General features: G+C 49.0%; 1 protein-coding gene across 1 annotated transcript in view; it reads right to left on the bottom strand.

Annotated features, from left to right (window-relative positions):
- The window catches only part of CACNA1F (calcium voltage-gated channel subunit alpha1 F), an 81,381-nt gene that overhangs the window by 14,423 nt on the left and 45,022 nt on the right, over positions 1-21,936 (bottom strand). The window contains exons 20-36 of the mRNA XM_084835956.1: positions 18,965-19,103; positions 17,334-17,463; positions 17,109-17,168; positions 14,625-14,731; positions 14,362-14,449; positions 13,913-14,020; positions 12,663-12,715; positions 11,576-11,722; positions 10,068-10,269; positions 8,376-8,534; positions 6,704-6,814; positions 5,349-5,432; positions 4,721-4,741; positions 2,564-2,692; positions 2,246-2,311; positions 1,536-1,627; positions 643-802 (exon numbers count right to left, since the gene is read on the bottom strand). Coding sequence (XP_084692082.1) covers positions 643-802; positions 1,536-1,627; positions 2,246-2,311; positions 2,564-2,692; positions 4,721-4,741; positions 5,349-5,432; positions 6,704-6,814; positions 8,376-8,534; positions 10,068-10,269; positions 11,576-11,722; positions 12,663-12,715; positions 13,913-14,020; positions 14,362-14,449; positions 14,625-14,731; positions 17,109-17,168; positions 17,334-17,463; positions 18,965-19,103 — 1,856 coding nt within the window. The remainder of the gene's footprint in view (positions 1-642; positions 803-1,535; positions 1,628-2,245; positions 2,312-2,563; positions 2,693-4,720; positions 4,742-5,348; positions 5,433-6,703; positions 6,815-8,375; positions 8,535-10,067; positions 10,270-11,575; positions 11,723-12,662; positions 12,716-13,912; positions 14,021-14,361; positions 14,450-14,624; positions 14,732-17,108; positions 17,169-17,333; positions 17,464-18,964; positions 19,104-21,936) is intronic.

The raw sequence follows: 21,936 nt of genomic DNA, 5'->3' as shown, positions 1-21,936 counted from the left end.
CTAGGATTAGGGAGGAAGGTTGTCACTTTGGAGGATGGCTATGGGCCTTAGTGTCCCTCATTTTAGCAATGAAGCATGGGTAAATTAAGCATGCCAGAGGCAGTGGTGAAAGCAAGGGGGTAAATCAGGTATGGCATGAGGTGCAGGAGCACCACCCAAAGCGATTATGCTCTGAAACACTACATTGTTGCCGTGCTGCTGCTGCTGCTGCAATTCTCTGATCTGTTAGCAAGGCAGAGACAATGGGGAAACATTTTACCATCTTCTCTGGGCAAGGGCAGCTAAGAAGGCAGCTGGAAGCAGGAGGCAATTCTGAGCAGGCAAATGGTGGGCCTGGAAAGTGTTACGCAGACACACATGCAAAGCCCGGCTGCTCGTCTGCTTCAGCTTCTGAGGCAGCTCGCCATTAAAAACAAACCAAGACACCACTTGCAGAGATGGCTCACACACTGCCTGTGTGTGTGACGCCCACTTTGGCCTGCAGGCAGCATGGCTGGCAACAGGCACAAACCCCCCAAAGGCTAGGAGGACGGGGATGTGGGCTTTGTAGGGTAGACGGGGACCCTGTGTCGGGGGGCTGGCTGCAGCTGATGAGGCCATAGGGAAGGGCAGGGTAAGCCTCTCACTGTTGCAGAATCTCACCAGGAAGGCGCAGAGCATGAAGAAGCTGATGAAGTAGATGATGGCAAAGTTGCTGCCACAAGTGAACTCCTCCCCAGGCTCGTAATCGGACTCAGGGTCGCAGCGTTTTCCCGGCAAGCTGGCCAGCATGATCTCCTGCCAGGCTTCCCCTGTGGCACACCTGGAGGGATGGCATGTGAAGGAAGAGGGTGAAGGAGTCTGCCTGGCGCTTGGAGCAGAGCCCACTGAGGGGAGGGGGAGCTGGCACAAATAGCCTTCTTGTGGTTTGCTAGGATGCCCTTCAGGGACGGAGGTGGGCAAGGTAGTCGCCCACCTGTCTAGATCCTCAGGAGCAGCTATCCATGTTGGTCAACTCATCGAGTCTACAACTGAGGGTTCGTGATAAAGAATTCAGTGGGCCTATGTTTGCCAAAGGCCCAAATATTTTTGCTTTCAGGTGTGTCCGTGTCCCGAGGCTGTGTGCGCGCGCGCGTGTGTGTGTGTGTGAGGGAGGGGGACACTGTTTGACCTGTGTTGACAACATTGGTGTCATTAGTTTGAGGTATCAAAAGAGAAATAACCACAAATATTCTTACATTTGAGAACATAATAAGAGCCCTGCTGGACCAGATCAAGGGTCCATCTAGCCCAGCATCATGTACCCTTGCATCCCTTCTCTCCCCTCTTCCCTATCCTGAAATAACAGCCCTTGCTTTTATTTCTGATATGTCCCGAGGCTGAAGTGAACTAAAAGGAAGGAAAAGAGCCCCTGGATAATTAGGGGCCCTCACCTTATTCTGCATCATCATACATTATAATCTCAACTATATGCAGGGAGGGGAAGGAGAACGAGGAAACGTGCTGTTCTCAGTCAAAGTGGAAGAATGAGCGTGAGAAGGAGGAGGAAGAGATACCTGAAAAGCAGCAGCACAGCCTGTGGGAAGGTCTGGAAGTTGTTGTTGCGATTGATTGGTGTACCATCCTGCATGGCCACTTTGCCAAAGGTCTGAAAGGCGAGGAAGCCACTCTCAGGGCCATGCCAGGACGCAATGAATAGATTCCAAATGCTGCATGTTTCTGACACAAACTGGAAGGCAAACAGCTCGGCCCTCCTCCCAACTTGCCTCCTTGTACAGGAGTGGAGGTTGAGAAACAGCAATTCCATGCTGCTAGAGCTACGGCAGGAAGCAGGACTATGCTTCCAGGAATCAGCAAGATCTGGCTTTCTGGCTCCTGTGTGCTTGATCCAAGCCCTGCCCATATATGGGAGTAAGCGAACGTTCACATACGTTCCTCACACACATCGCCTGCTTAACCTGCATACTACAAACACGTATGTGGTACTCTGGTTGGAACAGCATATACATACATACATACATACACGTGTGTACACAAATGCACTTCTGTTGCACACACTCGCTGACATGCACAAGCGCGCCTGTTGAATGCCCCAGTTTTTGAAGCATGTGCCCGTTACGCACCCAGGGCCTTGCACAATGAGGGCACACTGTTCCAGCAAGCTCATCCATGGCTGCCGCTGAGCACACGAGTCACTCAGAGCTGCGCACGGACCAGTTTGCTTCTCGCAAGCACTGGCGAACGGTGGGGGAGGTTCTGTGCTCACCTGCATGCCAATGACGGCATAGATGAAGAAGATCATGGCAATGAGAAGGGCAACATATGGCAAAGCCTGGAGGGAAAACCGACACAGTGAATTCGGAGGACTGAATCTGCCCACCCAGCTGCCAGGCCCAAAGGCTCCTGGTTTGGCCAGCTACCCAGCACGTCCTACCAAAAGCTGCTCCTATTGGCACAAACACTCAGTGTTCCCCAGCATGCTCTTCTCCTTCCTGCCTAAGGACAGAGCAATGCATGCTGGGATCTACAGTCCCAGATCCACAGGGGAGGCAAAGGCCATTCTCCTCCCAGGGAAACTGCTGACCTGGAAGGATTTGATGAAGGTCCAGAGCAGGGTGCGGATACCCTCCCCTTTGCTGAGCAGCTTGACCAGGCGCATGACGCGGAAGAGACGGAAGAACGTGATGGAGATGCGGGAACTGTCCTCTGAGCTCTGTGGAGATTGAAACCAGATATTCAGGCCAAAGAACCCTAGAAAACATACACATGCAGACGTAGTTTGGTGCACAGACACTAAATGCACCCAACTGCCTCACTGGATCAGACCAGGGTTCAGCTAGCCCAGCAATCAGTTTCCAACAGAGGCCAGCAGTCTCCAGAAGTCCACCACTGGAGCATGGAGGTGACAGCCATTTCCTGTTGTCTGCCCAAAGCATCTGGAGCTCAGAGGTACACTGCACCTGTACATGGTGGCTCCATTTAACTCTTATAGCTAATACTTATCCCAGCCACCGATATTCACATATCCACCAATGACAGGGCTGTGAATGCCTTAAGGCAAATGAGGCACATGCCCCCAGCATCTGCCCTGCACAGCAGAGCAACCAGTCCACTGTTAAGCACAGCTGTTGCATCTTTTCTCAGGTGCATGGCTGCCTGCTTTCCCCTTGGCCCAGGCATTTCACTGGTCCAGGATTAAGGGGAACAGTGCTGCGCAGTTGCTAGGCAACCATGCTACTCTCCTTTCCCCTGCATCCATGAGCAGCAAAACATGAGTGGGGAGAGGGGGAGGGAAGTACAGCCTGGGAAAGTGGCAGCAAGAGCAGTGGGGCTGGATCCAGCAACAAGGACAATGAAGGCCCCGCATTTGAGATGGGGCAATGATGATGCCTACCAAACCAGGCCTGCCCATCCTTTGGGGCCAGCCTTGATACAGCACCATCAATCGTCCCCTGCAATGCTTGCGCACACCATGCCAATACTCCCATGCTACCACGGCGACTTCTGCATGCAAGCACTGTGTAATCTTGCAATGTTCACATGCCTTGCCTGGGTCCTGTTGCTGGGCCTATACCTGGGTGAATGAATATTGTGCTTGCGTAGGGCAGGAGTGGGCAGGTGTTGTTGGACTGCAACTCTCCTCAGCCCTGGCCAGCGTCACCTATAGTGAGGGATCATGGGAGTTGCAGTCCAGCAACATCTGAGGGCCACGATTTGCCCACCACTGCCCTATGCAAATGCAATATTCATTCACCCAGGTATAGGCTCAGCATCAGGACCCAAATCCAGCAGCTCAGACATGTCAGGTGGGCCTCCGGCCTTTGACCAGCACTGGCCAAAGGAGGGGATTACAGGGAGACCAACGGAGCTTCCTTAGGTCAACAGCCCAGAACAAGTTACACGATAAAAGCTTCTGGGACATACTGGCTGCCTGGTTTGGGCAACTGGGAGACTCCTGCCTTTGCTGCACCTTGTGCACTGTTGCTTGGCTTCACCTCTATCTTGCCCCACCAGCCCCCGTCTTGACCATCCATGCCAGGCCTGATGACCGCACATCAGTTTCAGCTCTTCACCAATGACACACACGTTGTCCCAAGAAAAAGCACACTCAGAGCTTGGCACGTATGTTCATGTGCAGCATCTGCACCTATTTCCCTGAACTTGAAGGCCATTTCCATTATCACTTGCAACCCCCAAGGCATCTGGGTTTCCTACATCAATCAATGTACCCCCATCCCTTCCTACAGGACTCCTTCGTTACCCCCAAGCCTATACCTCCTGCAGACACTTATTTGTTAAATTTGTATCCTGCCTTTCCTCTCAGGAATTCAAAGTGGCATACATGGCATACTCTGCATGCCCCATTTTATCCTCAGAACAACCCTGTAAGGAAGGATGGGCTGGAAGATAATGACTGGAGCAAGGTCGCCCAGTGAGCTTCAGTGCTGAGTGAACCTGGGCCTCCCCGTCCTAGACTGGCACTCTGCCCCAGCCTTCTCCATCCTGGGGCCCTCCAAAAGCATTGGACTGCAACCCCCATGATTCCATGCTGGCTAGGAATCATGGGAGTTGTAAGCCAACACATCTGGAGAGCACCAGGATGGGAAAGGCCGCTTTAGCCACTGCAACATACATGGACTCTCTTATGGATTTGTCTGTTGTGTACACTTAGCTTTGCCATAGTCAACCCTTCCATAGCTCACACCCCAAACCTTCTTGAGATGAAATACAGGTGAGATACCTCTCCAACATGCCCTCCATTCTAACAGAGGGTAATGAAGAAAATGAGATCCGTGATTGATGATGATGATGACGACGACAACAATGGTGAAGACAGCATCATGTTTCATAACATCCAATGGGAAGCAGCAGCACGGTGGAGAATAGGTGAGAGACAAAAGAAATAGCAGAATGGATGCAAAGACGGATAAACAAAAGATAAAGAGATGGATGATCGTAAAAGTGCATGGGTAAATGAACTCCTAGGGATGTTTTACACCGAAAATGTAAAACAAGTAAAACCTACATAGTGCAGGTTTTGTTTCCTGCATTATGCATATGCAACATTTTGAACAGAAGCTGGTATCTGGGATGGAATTTCGATCTTTCTTTCTTTCTTTCTTTCTTTCTTTCTTTCTTTCTTTCTTTCAAAGCAAGTTTCTAGCCCTCATAGTGGCAGTGGAGCTACGTTGGCATTATACATTCAGCAGAAAGATTCAAGTGTTCACGGCATTCATCCCATTCAACGCTTTCAAACCCCATCAATAGCTTTTCTGGAATTGTGCCTCAACCCCACACAGGTAGTTGCTACAAGGAGAGGAAAAATTAGGTCGTTTTATGGGACTTTTGTGATGATGGCGACGACTCACGTTGACTTCGGTAACGGCAATGTCCACGATGCTCCCGACCACGATCAGAGCATCAAAGGTGTTCCACGCATCACAGAAGTAGTGCTGGAAGAGAACAACAGAAAAAGCGCCCCCCCCCCTAGGACCAATCCTGCATGGATCCTTGTGAAAGGCAATCACAGCTAGGCCCACATACACCCGTCCCCCCACCCCTCTTCCAGCAGCTTCTAGCATTATATAAATCTGAGCAAAATGGCCCAGGATTTCTCCTAATAGGAATGGGGTCCTCTGGGACTGCATTGTGCGCATACACCAATGACCACACTGGCTCCTTGTTCTCTTCTGGGCACAATTCACGGTGATGTTCTGACCTAGAAAGCCCTCCACTGTTCAGGCCTTATCTGTCTTACACATAGCTTGCCACTCCTTGCAATTTTTTCAGATCCTTTGAGAATGACTGCTTAAGGATACCATCTGTGGGCTAAACTACACGTGACATTATATATGTACTGTGCATATGATCCCCACTCTTTTATTTACTTCTGTGTCAGCATGATCAGGACCACCACATACAGGGAGAGGAGGTTCAAGCTTTCCCACCCAGCTGCTTTTTTCCTTTAAATTCACTCACAGACACCCCGCGGGGGCTAAAAGGGGGGGGGACCTCCACTGGCACGAACGGGCACACAAGTCTCCCAGTCTCCCTGTTCTCCTTTGAAGTGTTACCTTGAAACACAGAAGGCGAGCAAATCGTCAGCGAGCTCATTTGCAGTAATATGACAGGTTTCAGAATCTCATGCAAAGATGTATACGTCTGCCCTTGCAGACACCATAAATCCCCAAACTAGATTCTTGGCACAAAAGGGCATTTTCCCACAGGAGGTTTACATTTGCCCTTCTTCAGCCTCTCTTGCTAGTGCCTGGTTCCAAAGATGGGTACGGTCAGGCCTTTGCTAGGAACAGAAGACTGGCAAATGGCCCGCAGCTTCCATCCTTGCTTTTGCACGGAGCAACCAAGAATGTCAGGAGCAATGTGAGAAAATTCTTGGATTGAATGCCCTGCCTCTCCTGGGATAAGGGGGCCTTGCCCGACAGCCCACAAAATCCTGGCGCCAGGATTTTGCCTCTCATGCTCTCCATTAGAGCAAGTGATTGTTGTTAATGCAGAAGACTGAAACAAGAACCGCTTGCATGGACAAGCTCAAACGCTGCAAGGGTTATGGCTCAGTTGAAGGCTACTGGGCAAAGTGGCCTAATGCCAGGATTCATGGCAGGCTTTGGAGCTGAACTTGAACCCTCAATGATGTTCAATAGGCGCAGGGGTAAGAATCCCCTAAGCGAAACAACTCTTGGGAAAAAACCCCCAACTCCCAAACCTTGGGCTTGAAGGCGATGATCTTCAGCACCATCTCGACAGTGAAGAGGCCTGTGAAGACCATGTTCAACAGGTCCATGACGTAATTAAAGGGCTGGGACTGTTCATAGTGCTGGAGAAGGAGACAAGGCACAAAACAGGCAGGAGTATCTTGGGTGTGCTGGCATCTCAAGCTGGGAGCTGTTGCAAATTGCCTTACAAGATCCAACTGCAGGCTCAAAAGACTGGTTCTCCCATGTTCTTTTGGTCTTCCTCCTCCTTCTGCGACCATGCATGGATTGGGTAGCAACAAGAGGCCTTCCCACTGGTCGTCATTTGTAGGAATAGGCTGGTCTGCCAGGACACTGCTTTGCTTGCACACAAAGCTTTCAGCAAGTTTCTCCCATGGACTCGGCCTTGTCTTCCTCACCTACTTTCCTACCCTGATGCTGGGTCCCACCTTGGCTTCCCCCACTTCACTGCCACCTCTGGCATCTCCACTGACTTCTCTTCAGATTGAATAATGCCTTGACTTCAGATCATGAATTTGCCTGTCCCTTCTTCATGCATGCCTTCTGGATCTCAGTCCTAAAGAAACTTGCCATTGAAACTTGCCACTGGTCACAGCACTGGTAAGGCATCCTGCCAAAGCAAGGCTGTGGGAGGAATCCTGCCACGTGTGTCCACCCCCGTTTAATAGTGGCTCTACCTTCCAGCATGCAGCCGAACCCCACCTTCTCATATTCACCACTTGGGATGGCCTCCTTTCATACCAAAAGTGCCTGCCCCCATGAACTCTTCTCCCACACAAGTTTCTTCGCCCTGAAAGGCCCAGCATCTCACAGCCATCGCATATCATTTTCTCAACACTTGCAAGACAAAGTCCTGGTTCCTCTCATCACTGCAGGCCTGGTTACTCCAGCCCCTCAGACCAAACCTGTCCCTTTCTCTTTCCTGCCACACAGAACTCTCCCACACCAAAGTGGGTCTTGTCTGCTTTAGGCCTGTGGTCTCTGTGTCTCTTAAAATTAAACTAATTGGTATACTTATATCCCGCCTTCCTTCCATCATGGAACGCAAGGCAGTTCCATGGGGTTCCCAGGAGGTCTCCCTTCCAGGCAGTGACCAAACCCAGACCAGCTTAGCTTCAGCAAAGTGGCTGTATCATGTGCCCTCAGACCTCTTAACATACCGAACTGTGTGCCCTATCACCTCAGCCCTACTTGACTGGTTCACGGTCCGCTCACTGAGAGACAAACTAGACAGGACAGGGACAGTCTTTTGTTTGTTCACATGTCTGTTCCACTGATGTCTGAAATTGGGGATTGTGGGTTGGGTGAGTCTAATGTTTTACAACAAAAGGAATATGTAGATGAGGGGAGTGGAACCCTCCCCCCTAAGGTAGGAAAAGTAGACCATCACCTTACCTTGCATGCTTCCAGCCTGGCTCACTTCCAATATTGGAGCCAGGCTGAGGCGATGGAGCATGGGGAAGTAAGGTAGTGAAGTATCAACTACATGCTCCTTTTGCGGTAAAGATTAGACCCTCCCTCATAGCTTTAGACATGAACAGAGCAGGTAAGGGAAAAACAAACTTGGCTCTCCTATCTAGTTTGGCTTTGACTGGCCTCCATCACTGATTTCTCCTTACCCACCCACACCACCCTTCTTGCTTGTCATCCAACCATCCTCACCTGTACAGCCAGCGCAACGGTGTTGAGCATGATGAGCACAAACATGATGTACTCAAAACCGGTAGAGTTGACTATGTACCAGAATTTGTACTGATATTTGTTCTTGGGGATGTAGCGCCGTAATGGCTGGGCCTTCAAGGCATATTCCACACACTGCCGCTGCGGAAAGGAGGAAGGAAGCCATTCAGCTGGTGAGGAATGGGGAAACCTCTTTCGCTTTCAAGCACCTCCGTCAGCAGCACACAAAGAAGCTTGTCGCAGCAGCCTTCATGGTGCATGCCATAAACTGAGAATAGTGCTAGGAGAGGCCTCAAGGACGAAGCAACCCTTCTTACGTAGAGACAGCTTCCTTGATCTCTTTGCCGTAGCTCCCTGAACCCATTTCCTATTGCATGGCCACTGGCAAAACACCTCTTTCAGCACTGAAATCCACACCACATTCCCCGTATCTTCAGCCTTTGCCTCCCTGTTTCAATGTTGGCTCCTCAAACCTAGTCGCTTCCCCAACCCTACGACCATCACCATCACCCCTGCACTGTGACCCCCTTCTTTGGTCATCACCATGGCTTCAAGACATCTCAGAAGGCTGCCCAAAGCCCAGGCGGGAGAAACAGGAATAACTGGGCCTCCAGGATGTTGGCGCAGCAGTCCTAAGTTGGCACTTTTGGCATTGCTTGGTCTAGAATCGGGGAGGACGTACAGATGTGCCATATTGTGGCCACAAGGAGGCTACTAGTCTTGCCACCCTGTGAGCAACAGACATCGCCAACATCATACTGTACATATGGTGCATCTGCTCAAACAGTGTTACCACTGGCACTATGGTTGGATGTGCTCTTACCACCATAAAGTTGATTGGAGTACCTTGGTGTTGACTTATCACCAGACAATCTAGTAGCAACTGCAAGCATCCCAAGGGGAAACAGTAGTCGAAGGCAAAGTTCTGGTTCTGGACTGCAAGCCAACTGATTTTGTCATCCTGACAAACATACTTGACTATTTATTTCTAATCCACCCAATAACTAATGTTCTCTGGGCAGATTACAAACAGTTAAAAAACTAAAATGCCATAGAACATAAAAATATAAAAGATAATACAAATATTAAAAAGAATAAAATACAATATACTATAAATTATAAAATATAATTTTATACAATTTAAATTACAATATAACAATTGCCCTTTTAAGAGGCAGCAAGCCTGTCTTGTGGTCTTTTCAGCGCCACCTTCATATTTTCCTAGGCATTTTAGTTTTTCAGTTTTTATTGTTTTTAAATCTGCTATTGTATTCTTATATCTTTACAATGCTGCTGGCTTTTACTTTGGTTTTATACTGTAGTTTTAAACTTTAAAAAGTTTTATATTAAATTTTATTGTGCTGTGTTTTATGGTTTTAATTGCTGTGAACCGCCCAAAGGGCTTTGGCTATAGGGCGGTATAGAAATGTAATAAATAGAATAAGTCTCCACATTCCTTTATTCAGTGCAAGGTGTTGTGGGACTGCTACCACATCTTCTCCATATGGAGGGCAAGACAAAGACAAAGAGCAGTAATTTAATCCCCATGGAAGGTAGCCAAATGGCAAAGTACTTGACTGCTGAAGTTAATGAGTTAATGTGGCGTTAAACTAATGTTGTTTGTGGTAGAAGTGGGAACGCTTCTTTCCACCAACAGAGCATGAAGACAGATACCTGGTTCTTGTCCAGTTCACAGTTCTTGTATTCCTGTTCTCCTTGAGCCCGGAAGGTGATGATGACAAAGCCCACGAAGATATTCATCATGAAGAAGGCAATGATGATGATGTAGACAATGAAGAAGATGGAGATTTCCACCCGGTAGTTGTAGATGGGCCCCTTGTTTTCTGCATTGGCATCAATGGCCTTGTACAGGAGCCTGGCGTGGGGAAGAAAGAGCAGCAATAAATAGAGAGCATAGGGGTAAAAGAAGAGACCGGTTTTTCATAGCCAAAAGTGCAAGCTTCAATTTCACAGACAGAATACATTTGACTGCTGGATTTTTGGGAGCTGAAGGGTAAGGGCATGGCCATCCTGCCCCACCTGTGAGACTCCATGAGGCATTTGCCAGACAGTGCTGGCACCAGAATTGCCAGGACCCAGACCCATTAAGGGTCCCATTGACCAAGAGCCAGCACCACCATCTTGGCTGTCACTTGGCATCAGGACCAGCCAGGTCAAAGGCAGCAGTCACTGCATTATATCAGTGTTAGTCCTACTTAGAGTAGACCCATTGCAATGAATGGGACTTAAATAAGTCAGGACTAATGTAAGTCCCATTCATTTCAATGGCTTGATGCGAAGTAGGGTTACCTTTGGCTACAACCCGCTATCTCCACCCTGGCCGGGCCCTGCCACCAGCGAGAGGACACCCAAGAGTTCCTTGCCACTGCACAGCAGGCTGTGGCATCTTCTCTGTTTGTGGAAGGTGCTGGGGGTCTCAGACAAGGACTAGCAGCAGGCCCCAGTACCTTACCTCCTGTGCCACCGAGCCAGGATGTTTGCCCAAGTAGGTGCAAGCTGAACTGGGTTAGTCAGAGGTTCCACCTTAACAGCATCACAAGCCTCTCCAGATGACTTTGCACCTGCTCAGGTGACCCAGGGAAGGGACCAATACAGCTCCACATAGCTCCATACAGCTTTCATCTTGGGGCCTAGTTTTCAGCTTGAGCAACTCATTTTCTAGTGAGAAGACGATCCTGCCAGACTGAGCTCCTGCCGCATCCTTCCTGCTCATCAGCGGCTGCTGCTTCTGGAACTTGGCCTCTGCCTGCCTTGGACTTTATGCCACTTGCTCTGGCCCCCACCTGGCTGGTGGCTTGTTCCCTGCTAACCATGAGGCTCTGATCCTAGACCAAGTTGCCCAAGGAGTCCCAGAAATGTGAAGCCCTGGTGCCAGCCATCAGTCCAATCCAGCATGGCAGTTTTTATAGACATTGAAAGTGTGGGTGAGAAGAGAGGGGTAAATCCCCTTTCTGGTGTTTGATAATCACCCCCCCCCCGCTCTCTTTATGGCAGAAGACAGAAACAAAGCCAACAACACAACATTTTGCGGGTGGCAGAACAAAGTCCTTTCACACTTAACAACAAGAATGTGAGAAATCTGGGAATGCTGAGCATCAGGAGAGCATGCGTGTTTCAAGTAGGTCACAGACACACACACACTTCCCACTACAATAACTCACGCTGGCCAGCCCTCGAAAGTGGAGACAGTGAAGAGGGCCATCATGCCCGACAGCACATTGTCGAAGTTGAAGTCACTGTTGAGCCACATGCGCTCACGCACCATTGGGTGAGCCACATCTCCATCCTTGTACACGATGAATGTGCCCCTGGAATTGTGGGGGAGGGAAGGGGAAGTGACAGAAGAAGATATAGGTCAGGTTGTAGATGCGGGTACTTGAATTTAGACATAATCTTAGACCCGAAGGCCTGATACAGTTACCACCTGCAGAAAACAATGCCTTTAACTATAAAAACAAGAAACAAAAGCAGGACTCTGCTATTTTTGCTGCAATAGACTAACAAGGGTATCCTCTGGAAATTTTAACTACAAAACTACCCTTGCCATCCTCCTTTCTACCTCTCAGTCCCCTGACTGTTAACTAAGAGCCAAATGAGAAGCCGCATGAGAGAAGTGCATGAATAGTCCCACACCCATCCATTCTTTCTCTCTCCTTTTCACTCTCCCGTTCACTGAAAAGCAATCATGGGAAGCTGCCAGTGAAAGTGGAGGAATAGCAAAGGGAGAAGCTGCGTAACCCTTCCCCCTTATCTGTTCAAAATAATCCTGCTGAAGCTGCTTCGCGCCCCCCTCCATGCCCACCCCCACACACTGGGAAAAAGAAAAAGGGGAAAGCATCTCGTGGAGGGACACCAATTCTGAGAAGAAAGACAGCATGAAGGGAAAGAGTCAAACAGCATCTTTCGCCCTGCCACTCTTCTGCTCATAGCTGTAGACTCCAAGGCTGCTTTTCAGTTTAAAAAAAAGTTAAAAAGCAGGCATCTCCCATGTAACATCTAGTTTGAGCCTCAACATTTAGTTTGTCCCACAAGCCACCCATGTTCCCCCAGCCATTATTTGATACTAACCCAAATTCTAGCCTCTAGCTTTGACCTCAGTTTATTTATTATTTATTTAAAATCCTTACATACTGTAGCATTTTGCTATTCTTATTTAGTTGGGATCTGTACTGGAGTAAAGAGTAGCAGGGCCAGAGAGCTAGGGGAAGCAATGGGTCCTATTGTTGCCAGGGCAGGGCCGGTACCTACTTGCACTCAGCCGGGGTGTGCTTGGCCTCATCTGTGCAGCTGTAGAATTTGCCCTGGGGACAAAAGCAAGTGGAGGTTGGAGATCAGGCAGTGACAAGGCAAGGAGGTTTTCTCTTTTGAGAAAGCTCCTATCCTCCTACCCCATACACTGACCATGTCCCTGCTTAAATTTGAAGGAGTTATTTCATAAAGCAGACCACACAGGGTGTGGCTTAGAAGTGTTTCCAGACCCAGGACCTACTTTTACCCCATTCTGTAATGTGGCACCCACTTTTATTGCTTTATCTTTGGGTAGAACTAGATGTTATGCTCAACATGTGGCTGCTGCTGAAAATGGCAGCCCAGTGTGAGGTTGTCATCCTTCTTCCTGAAAAGTTTAGGCATGCTTACCGCTTCTATGACATCATCATGTTGTGCATTTCCCCAGCCTATCTCATTGAGCTGTTGCTGGCGGAGGGTAAGGAAAGCATATGCGTAGGCATGCCTAAACTTAACAGGAAAAGGGGAGCAGCAGCCGCATGTCAAGCATTATGTTTAGTTGCTCTCTTTATATTATTTTACCTTTACTACATTGACCTCCATACTTCTTGTTCTTTCTCTCTCCTTTCTCTTCCCCTGTTTCTTACTGTTTTGTTTTTCTGTGTATCTCCCCAAAGTGGGCAGAGCATCAGTGATACAACCCTGCTTAATTAAAGTCTCAACCCACCAGCTTAAGAACGACAGCAACATTCTGTAGCGGAGACCACTTGATATGAATTGTTTTAAGATGTTTGTAACAACTATGACTGGTTGATCCATGTAACATGTATGGCGATGCATTTATTTGTGTATTTAGGTGCAACATAGGGAGCCCATCTAGCTCAGTACTGTTGACACTGACTGGCAGCAGCTCTCCTGTGTTTCAGGCAGGGTTTTTTCCAGCCCTACCTGGAGATACCAGGGATTGAACCTGGAACCTCCTGCATACAAAGCATGTGTTCAGCTGCCGAGCTATGGTCCCCCTCCTTTACTTCCTTTTGACCTTGTGTTTTTCTTTGCTATAAGCTATTGTTGAAACGAATAAATCAACTGACTGGTTTCTGCAATGAGGTTTAAGATTGGTTGCTAGGGTGATGGCATTTGAAAAAGTTTTAGGGTGCCTGCCCCAAAGAAACATAGCCACACTCCATGAACGCATTCACTCTCAACACATCCTCGACCTTGCAGACTCACTCCAGCTGAACCACCCCACAGAAATGCTCAGTCTTTACCTTGAACAGCTGAACGCCGATGCAAGCAAACATGAACTGCAGCAGGGTGGTGACTATCATGATGTTGCCGATGGTGCGGATGGCCACAAAAACGCACTGGACCACATGCTGTTGGGGAAGGAGGCAGGTGAGATGGCCACGGTCCGGCTCTCAATGGCGCCTGATGGAGATGATGGCCAGAAAGAGGGAAACACAGGGCCCATACCTTCATAGCCCACGTGCTGTGAGAAGCAGGAGTAGGACCTGCTTCCAGATGCACATTTTAGAGCAGCCTTCCCCAACCTGGTGCCTTCCAGATGTTTTGGACTACAACTCCCAGATTTCCTAGCCATTAGCCATGCTGGCTGGGGCTGATAGGGGTTGAAGTCCAAAGCATTTGGAGGGCACCAAGTTGGGGAAGGCTGGCATAAGGGCATAGGCACCATATGCCCTTCAAACGAGTCCCTCACCTTGAGCCCTTTGGCCCGGTTGATGGCTCGGAGAGGACGAAGCACCCTCAGGACTCGTAAAATCTTCACCACGGAGATGGCGCTGGAGCTGAGGGGGAAACAGGGAGGGCGGGGTGAGAGCTGCTGGGCTAAGACCAACCACCACGTGGATGCCTCAGTTAAACTAGTGTTGCCCTTTCATCCTGGACTGGACTAGTGTGATTCCATTCTTCTTCTTCTGAGGTCCCCCTCAAGGACTTTGCCCACTCCCCTTTCAGACTTACTGGATGCCAAAGGAGATGAGCGAGACGCTGACAACCAGCAGATCCAGAAGATTGAACCAATTCCGGCAGAACGAGCCCTTGTGTAGGAAGGCACCGTAGGCAGTCATCTGAGGAGGGAGATGTGCTAAGCACCCCATGCCACACACCAGGCTCCACCCCACTCCTCCCTTCAGCTATGGCTGGGACTCAGGAGCTGTGAGACTAGTTCCCCAGCTGCCTTTCTCTAACCAAACACCCCTGCCTCCCTGACCCCTTTCATTCAGTTGTATTGAAGAGGCAGGATACTGACAGGGCTGGGTAGATGAACATTGCAAAACTGCATGAGAATGACAGATCCCTCCCAAAAGGGTCGGCCAGAAATTCTGGAAGAATCCTGGCTTCCCCATTTCCATTAATTCTTCAGGCTCTACCCCAGATACTTTGCCTGTCCGTGACCCAGGACTTTGTGTGGGCCACAATTTAATGAGAACAGAGAAAACTCACAGAATGTGGCATTAGGTGCAGAATGCAGCTTCCTGGGAATTTCAGTTATCATTTAAAACAAAACAAAACACACCACCAAATTTCTAGGCCTCAAGGTTTCAAAGATATACTTGAAAGTGTGTGGACAATGCCTGTGAACTCTCAGGACTAAACTGGTTACTATGTTAAATGCATAGTTGTCAGGGTTCCATCTTATGACCTGGACCCCCCGAGCAACTTTTTAAGGTTCTCTTGCCTCCTTAAGAGTCCCACCTTCTTCCTTTTACCTTCCCATTTCCAATAACATGGGGTTTAGGCTGTGGGAGTGGGGTGATTGACACTCTAGACACAGGGTTTAACCACAAGAGTTTACTGGTAAATTAAAGCAAGCAAATTACAACTAAAGGCATGGACACAATAGAGCTGAGTGATACAAAAGTCCTTAAAAGAAAATAAAAGATGCAAAACACAAGTTCCTCTACCCTAGCTGTACTTAGACTTTTCCAGGCTGCTTCTTCCTGCTCCCTCTTCAGGCTCTGGTCTCTCAGATTTGGCTCTTACTGGCTCTCTCGCTCTCTTTATATACTCTCCTTCCTCAAAACCGAAAGTACAGGTTCAAACCTGAAGAAATTAAACTTAACTGGGGAAATGAAATTGAAACTTAACTGGGGAAATGAAACTACTCCCCTCAGGGATACCCCCTCCCAACAAAAACTCCAGGCCTATAGGCCTGACCTTTTTTCCTTTTGCCTCTGAAGGAGCCAAAAACCTTCACAGTAGTATCTAGGTCAGGGGTAGACAACGTGGTGCCTCTGGGCATCAGTGTGCCCCCAGACAACTTTCTTGGTGCCCACCGAGACACCCTGCTCCTCCCAATTTTTATCTAAATACATTTTTATATTTTCTTACTGGCAGCTTGGACTGCTTCAAAGCGAAGTGGGAGCCTCAGCAACTGCCATCTTAACTTCCCATTAATGCCTCTGGGCAGGCTACTTGTCCTTTGTTACTACCCATGCCCACCCATGGCAGCCATTTTATGGTTGTGCTCTGGACAGTTTCTCAAATTAGCCTCCACATGGGGGGGGGATTAGGGGGGGAAAGTGGCTGGGTCCCTGGGTGAGGGAAGGTATTAACCCCCTGCTCACACATGGTGGACCCAGTCTGGATGAGGACTCCATGTGCTTACACTAGAGTATAAAAAATTAGGATCATGTAGACACTACACATTTAATGTAACATTTAATTTAGTCCCCAGAAGCCAGAGGGATGGCTGAATTAGATTCCCAGTCATTAGAGTGGAGCTTCAGTGCCCTACATAATTCCTTGCCCTACATAACTCCTTGCCCTTCCTCATGACTAACAAAAGCAAGGGGGAGAAAAGAAATATGCGTATCTGTCAATGTGCATGATTTATAGAAGCTGCAGAATTTAGCTTTGTTGGGTGCAGAATTTTAATTTGGGGGCAGCAGAGTATACATAGGCCTGATCCTTTCCTACAAGTCTGCTACCTCCAGGCATCAGCATTTTGTTTGAGGGAGGCTGATTTTAGTCTTCCGCCCAGTGTTGTTAGTAACATTTAAAAAGCAAGAGTCCAACTTCAGGATCTCCTACCTATTAAGGCATAACTAATCTGTGTTACCTGAGTTACATGACTCATGCCTAAGGACAGAAGGGGTGCTGATCAGGCCAAGGGCTACCTACGCCAGTATTTTTTTGCAAGGATTGCAGCAACCAGCAGGCACCTAGCAGTCCACACTGAAATAGGCCAGAGGTTTACCAGCAGACTGCACACTACCTTCTGCCCACCCCCACTCTTACTGACACAGTTACTTGGAGCTCATTCTGCAGTTGTTGACCCCCTTCCTTCCAGCCCCAGACCCACTCCACTGGAAGGGCTGGCTGCTTGGGGCCACTCTGCAGATATGGCCTCTGGCGTCTCATCTTTCCAATGGATGGGCTGCCCCCCACCATGCTGCTCTTCCCATTTTCATCCCTCCTTCTCACTCTACTTAGATTTGGTACCTTGAGCAGGATCTCAACAGTGAAGATGGAAGTGAAGGCGTAGTCAAAGTAGCCCAGAATCTGAGTAATTGGGAGAAAACAAGGAGAGAGGGCAGGGAGGGAAGTGGGGAGGAGAAAGTGAGAAAAAAAGAGCAGAGTGAAAAGTGGGGAGAGGAGACTGAGGCTGCTGCCCCCACAACCTTTCTCCCATTCCACCCCATTGCATTTCTACAGCATGGGGCTTACGTTGTTGCGAAACGAGTGTGCCCGGATAGGATCTTCAGCTGCCAGAGAGATGCTGCTGAGGATGATGAAGACGAGGATGAGATTGGTGAAGATGTGGTGATGGATCAGCTTGTGGCACCCAACACGAAGCCTGGCGGGAGAAGGGAAGGCAGCCATCTTAGAGAGTCAGCAGCGCAGGACAGGGCTGCCAGGTCTCCTGAGGCTCAGACCCCGAGCAGGAGAGTGGGGAGCGAAAAGGTGATCCTGGCAGATCTGCGGGTGGAGCTTGGCCAAGTAGAGCCAGAGCGCAGCAAGTTTCTGGGAAGAGCCTAGGTGTGCCTGGTGCCTCAGAGGTGTGCCTGAGGGATATGGGCAGAGAGCCGACAGAAAACCTCTGAAGGTGGGCTGGAAATAGCCTGTCCTTTTGACTCTGGCCCCTTACCTTGAGGCTGTATTTCTTTTCCCAGAGACCCTGAAAAGAAGGCTAAAACGTAAACCCTGGCAACCCAAGGTCTGAATGAGATCATAAAATGACTGAGTCTGCCCAGGAAAAGCCAGTCAGTATCTCAAGTCCCCCCCCACACACACACACAAATTAATAGGTCCCCAAAGTGGGACCACAACAAAACCAGGACCTCTGACAAATTTGAACCATAACCTTACACTGGTTCATCCTTTCCTCTCCCCAGGGAACCCTGGCAGCACTAGAGATCTCAGCACCCTCACCAGAACTACAGTTCCCAGGAAGATTTGGGAGAAGCCATGACAGCTCAAATGGCTATAAAAACTGACTTGGTAGTATAGACATTACATACCTGCCCGTAAGGTGCCACGGAACTTGAACCAGGGACCATGGCTGCCCCTGACTCTCTGCGCTACCAGGGCAGCTCACAGGCGGAGGGAGCTCTGAGCCTGATGTCTGGAATGCTGCAGCACCACACAGATAATACCAAAGAGGGGCACTGTAGCTCAACAGACCAGGTGATTGAGAAGAGCCAATAGGGGCCTTCACAGAACTGTTGCGTTGGGCTTGGTTCCTCAGAGTAATGGATTGCTAGAAAAGCACCTCGCCTTGCCCATGTGCCTGCCTCCAGCCCTTCTGATTGCTGTTCATTGTTCTGGACCTTGAGTTCTGCCTGCCAGGGCCAGCCCTACCATTAGGCAGTGAGGTGGCCACCTTAGGCAGCAAATGCTAGGGCTGGGCAGCAGTGATGAGGTGCTGGAGAGCACAGCTGTGTTCATCATGCAGACCACCCTGCACCAAGCTAGCCTGTTGCCCTCAGGTGCAGTGGAGGATGCTGTCCCACTGCCAGTGTCGAAAAAGATTCATCTGCCAGTTTGGTTGGCTTTTGCACATGGAATGGAGGTGGGCCCCATCTTGTCCTTTGCCTCAGGCAGTGATATGTTTCAGGCCAGCTCTGCTGCCTGCTTTTACTTTGCATCTGCCTCCGACTTCCATTAGCTGTTCTGGACCTTGGCCAGAAGTGGACTGCACATCCAGCCCTCCCAGCTGACCACTTGTAGGCCTGACTCTAAAACAGAGAAATTCAGGACGTCACTTTTGCATAATTACAACAAGCTGAGGTCACATCTCACTGGAGTAGAAAGGCACCCTACCCTCTTCCCCCTTGTTCAAGCCTTGTTGTACTCACGGATTTGTCCTGCTAAGACAGAAGAAGGAGCTTCCATCAGGAATTGGCAGTACCTTCTCCTTGGGAGCCTCCTCCAGTTTGTCAAGGTGGGACTCTGCCAAGCTCTGCTGGTCTCCTTCTTCCTTTTCCTCCTCCTTATCTGAAAGTACAGCAGGGGGTAGGGTCAATCAATCAATCAAATTGATTCATTATATAGCACCATAAATACGGATGGTGCATTACAGAGTATCGACAGAAAAAAAGGCACATCCCTGCTCCAAGGAGCTTACAATCTAAAGTTCAAGGGCTTCTTCACACAGGGCTTTTATCCTGCTACTGAGATTGGTTACTCATGGAAGTTTGCAGGTCCTTTAGATGACATCATCAACCTACAGGGCATCTCCCATGCTAAATGACCTTTATCCCATTTTTTAAAAGATCGGAGATAATGAACTATCAAATTACAGCGTTTGAATTCCCTAATGAAAAAGGAAAACCGGCAATAAGAGGATCTAGACCACAGTACCATCTAGTGGCTGTATAATGAAACACATGGAAGACTCAGATAAGGGGGAAAAGGACGGGGAAAGAGGGGGAAGGAAGCGCATGTAAAGGGAGTCTGTCATGATCCTGCATTTAAAACAGAAGCAGAAAGCCCCATTTTAAATGCAGGACTTTAGGCTGGTGTAGAGATGCTCCAAGACATGAGGAAGCAATGAATGGAGGGGAGGAAGGTAGCAGGGAGGGGAGCCAGGGAACGAATATGTGTTTGGTCCAGAAGTACATCTTTTCTTTTTTGAAAATATTTTTTATTCTATTTTTTATCTTTATAAATGAAATAAACAGTAGCAACAACCTACTCATTATCTACAGTTTCCAACAATACAGTGTTCTTAGGAGGACACAGCAATAACGAAAAAGGGGGGAAAAAACAGAAGGAGGAAAAGGAAGAAGAAAGCAAGAAAGAAAAAGAAAAAATATAAAAAAGTTACTTAAAAGGATTAAATTTAAACTCCATTACACAAAAACTTCAAATATCATTCTACTTAAAAGTTATACCTATAACACTGCCAATATTACAATTCAGTAAGCATAGATAATCAACCTTACATTTCAATATCATATCATCAGTCTTATAGCAAGGGAGCAAGCCTACAATTCATAGAATCATAGAACAGTAGGGCTGGAAGGGGCCTACAAGGCCATCGAGTCCAACCCCCTGCTCAATGCAGGAATCCAAGTCAGAGCATCCCTGACAAATGGCTGTCCAGCCTCGTCTTGAAGGCCTCCAGTGTGGGAGAGCCCACCACCTCCCCAGGTAATTGGTTCCATTGTCGTATTGCTCTTACAGTCAGGCAGTTTTTCCTGATGTTCAGCCGGAATCTGGCTTCCTGTAACTTGAGCCCATTATTCCGTGTCCTGCACTCTGGGATGATCGAGAAGAGATCCTGGCCTTCCTCTCTGTGACAGACTTTCAAGTATTTGAAGAGCACTATCATATCTCCCCTCAGTCTTCTCTTCTCAAGGCTAAACTGGAGCATTCTAAGGCCTCCTGTGAGGCCTTGGCAAGGCACTTTGCAGATAAAATTGATCAGATTAGGTGTGTTACTCTGCACGCTGTGGATACAGTTAGTGAGCAAGAGGTGGCCTGTGGCAAACCGGTTTTGTGGGATCGGTTCCAGCTTCTTCCTCCTGATGAAGTGGACAAGGTGTTTTCTTCTGTAAGGCCGACCACCTGCTTACTTGATCCTTGCCCATCTTGGCTCATTATGGGCTGCAGAGAGAGACTGGGTGAGGGGATCAGGGCGGTGGTGAACGCCTCCCTTGAGGAGGGAGTGATGCCATCAGCCCTCAAGGAAGCAGTGATAAGACCGCTCTTAAAGAAGCCCTCCTTGGATCCTCAAGTTCTGAACAACTTTTGCCCAGTCTCAAATCTGCCATTTTTGGGCAAGGTGATTGAGCGGGTGGTGGCGGTGCAGTTGAAGGCACACTTGGAAGAAACTGATTATCTAGACCCATTTCAGTCGGGCTTCAGGCTTGGGCATGGGACAGAAATGGCCTTGGTCGCCTTGGTAGATGATATGAGGAGGGCTCTGGATAGGAGTGAATGCTCCTTCCTTGTTCTCCTCGACCTCTCAGCGGCTTTTGATACTGTTGACCACGGTATCCTCCTGGACCGCCTGGAGGGGTTGGGCATTGGAGACACCGTATTGCGGTGGTTCCGGTCCTTCCTCTCCGGCATGTACCAGAGGGTAGCACTGGGAGAGAAGGTTTCAGACCCATGGCCACTCACTTGTGGGGTGCCACAGGGTTCCATCCTCTCCCCGATGCTATTTAACATCTATGTGAAGCCGCTGGGGGCTATCATCAGGAGGTTTGGGGTGCAGTGTCATCAATATGCAGATGACATGCAGCTCTACCTCTCATTCAAATCTTCACCAAGGTTGGCCATAGAATCCCTGTCCAAACGTCTGGAGACGGTGAGTGGCTGGATGGGGAGGAATAGGCTGAAGCTGAACCCTGACAAGACCGAGGTACTTTTGGTGGGAGACAAGAGGAGGCTAGGGGATGTTGACCTGGTGTTGAATGGGGTACGGCTACCCTTGAAAGACCAGGTCCGCAGCCTGGGGGTCATTTTGGACTCCCAGCTGTCCATGGAGGCTCAGGTGTCAGCTGTGAGCCGGACAGCGCTGTATCAACTCCATCTGATACGGCGGCTGCGCCCCATCCTTCCCGACCATCTGCTCCCATTGGTAGTACATGCCCTGGTCTCCTCTCGTTTAGACTACTGTAATGAGCTCTACGTGGGGTTACCCTTGAAGACGGTTCGGAAGCTGCAGCTGGTACAGAATGCGGCAGCTCGCCTGATTAAAGGCAGCCACCGGCTAGATCACATCACTCCAGTGCTGAAGGAGTTGCACAGGTTACCAGTTGTTTTCCGGGCCAAATTCAAGGTGTTGGCTTTGACCTTTAAAACCCTATATGGTTCCGGC

This window comes from Heloderma suspectum, chromosome 2 (genome assembly GCF_057233095.1).
Source record: "Heloderma suspectum isolate Gila_16-S chromosome 2, 16-S_ref, whole genome shotgun sequence".
In the NCBI taxonomy this organism is placed as follows: Eukaryota; Metazoa; Chordata; class Lepidosauria; order Squamata; family Helodermatidae; genus Heloderma; species Heloderma suspectum.
Note: the sequence above shows the minus strand (reverse complement) of the source record. Positions and strands in the feature narration are given on the sequence as shown.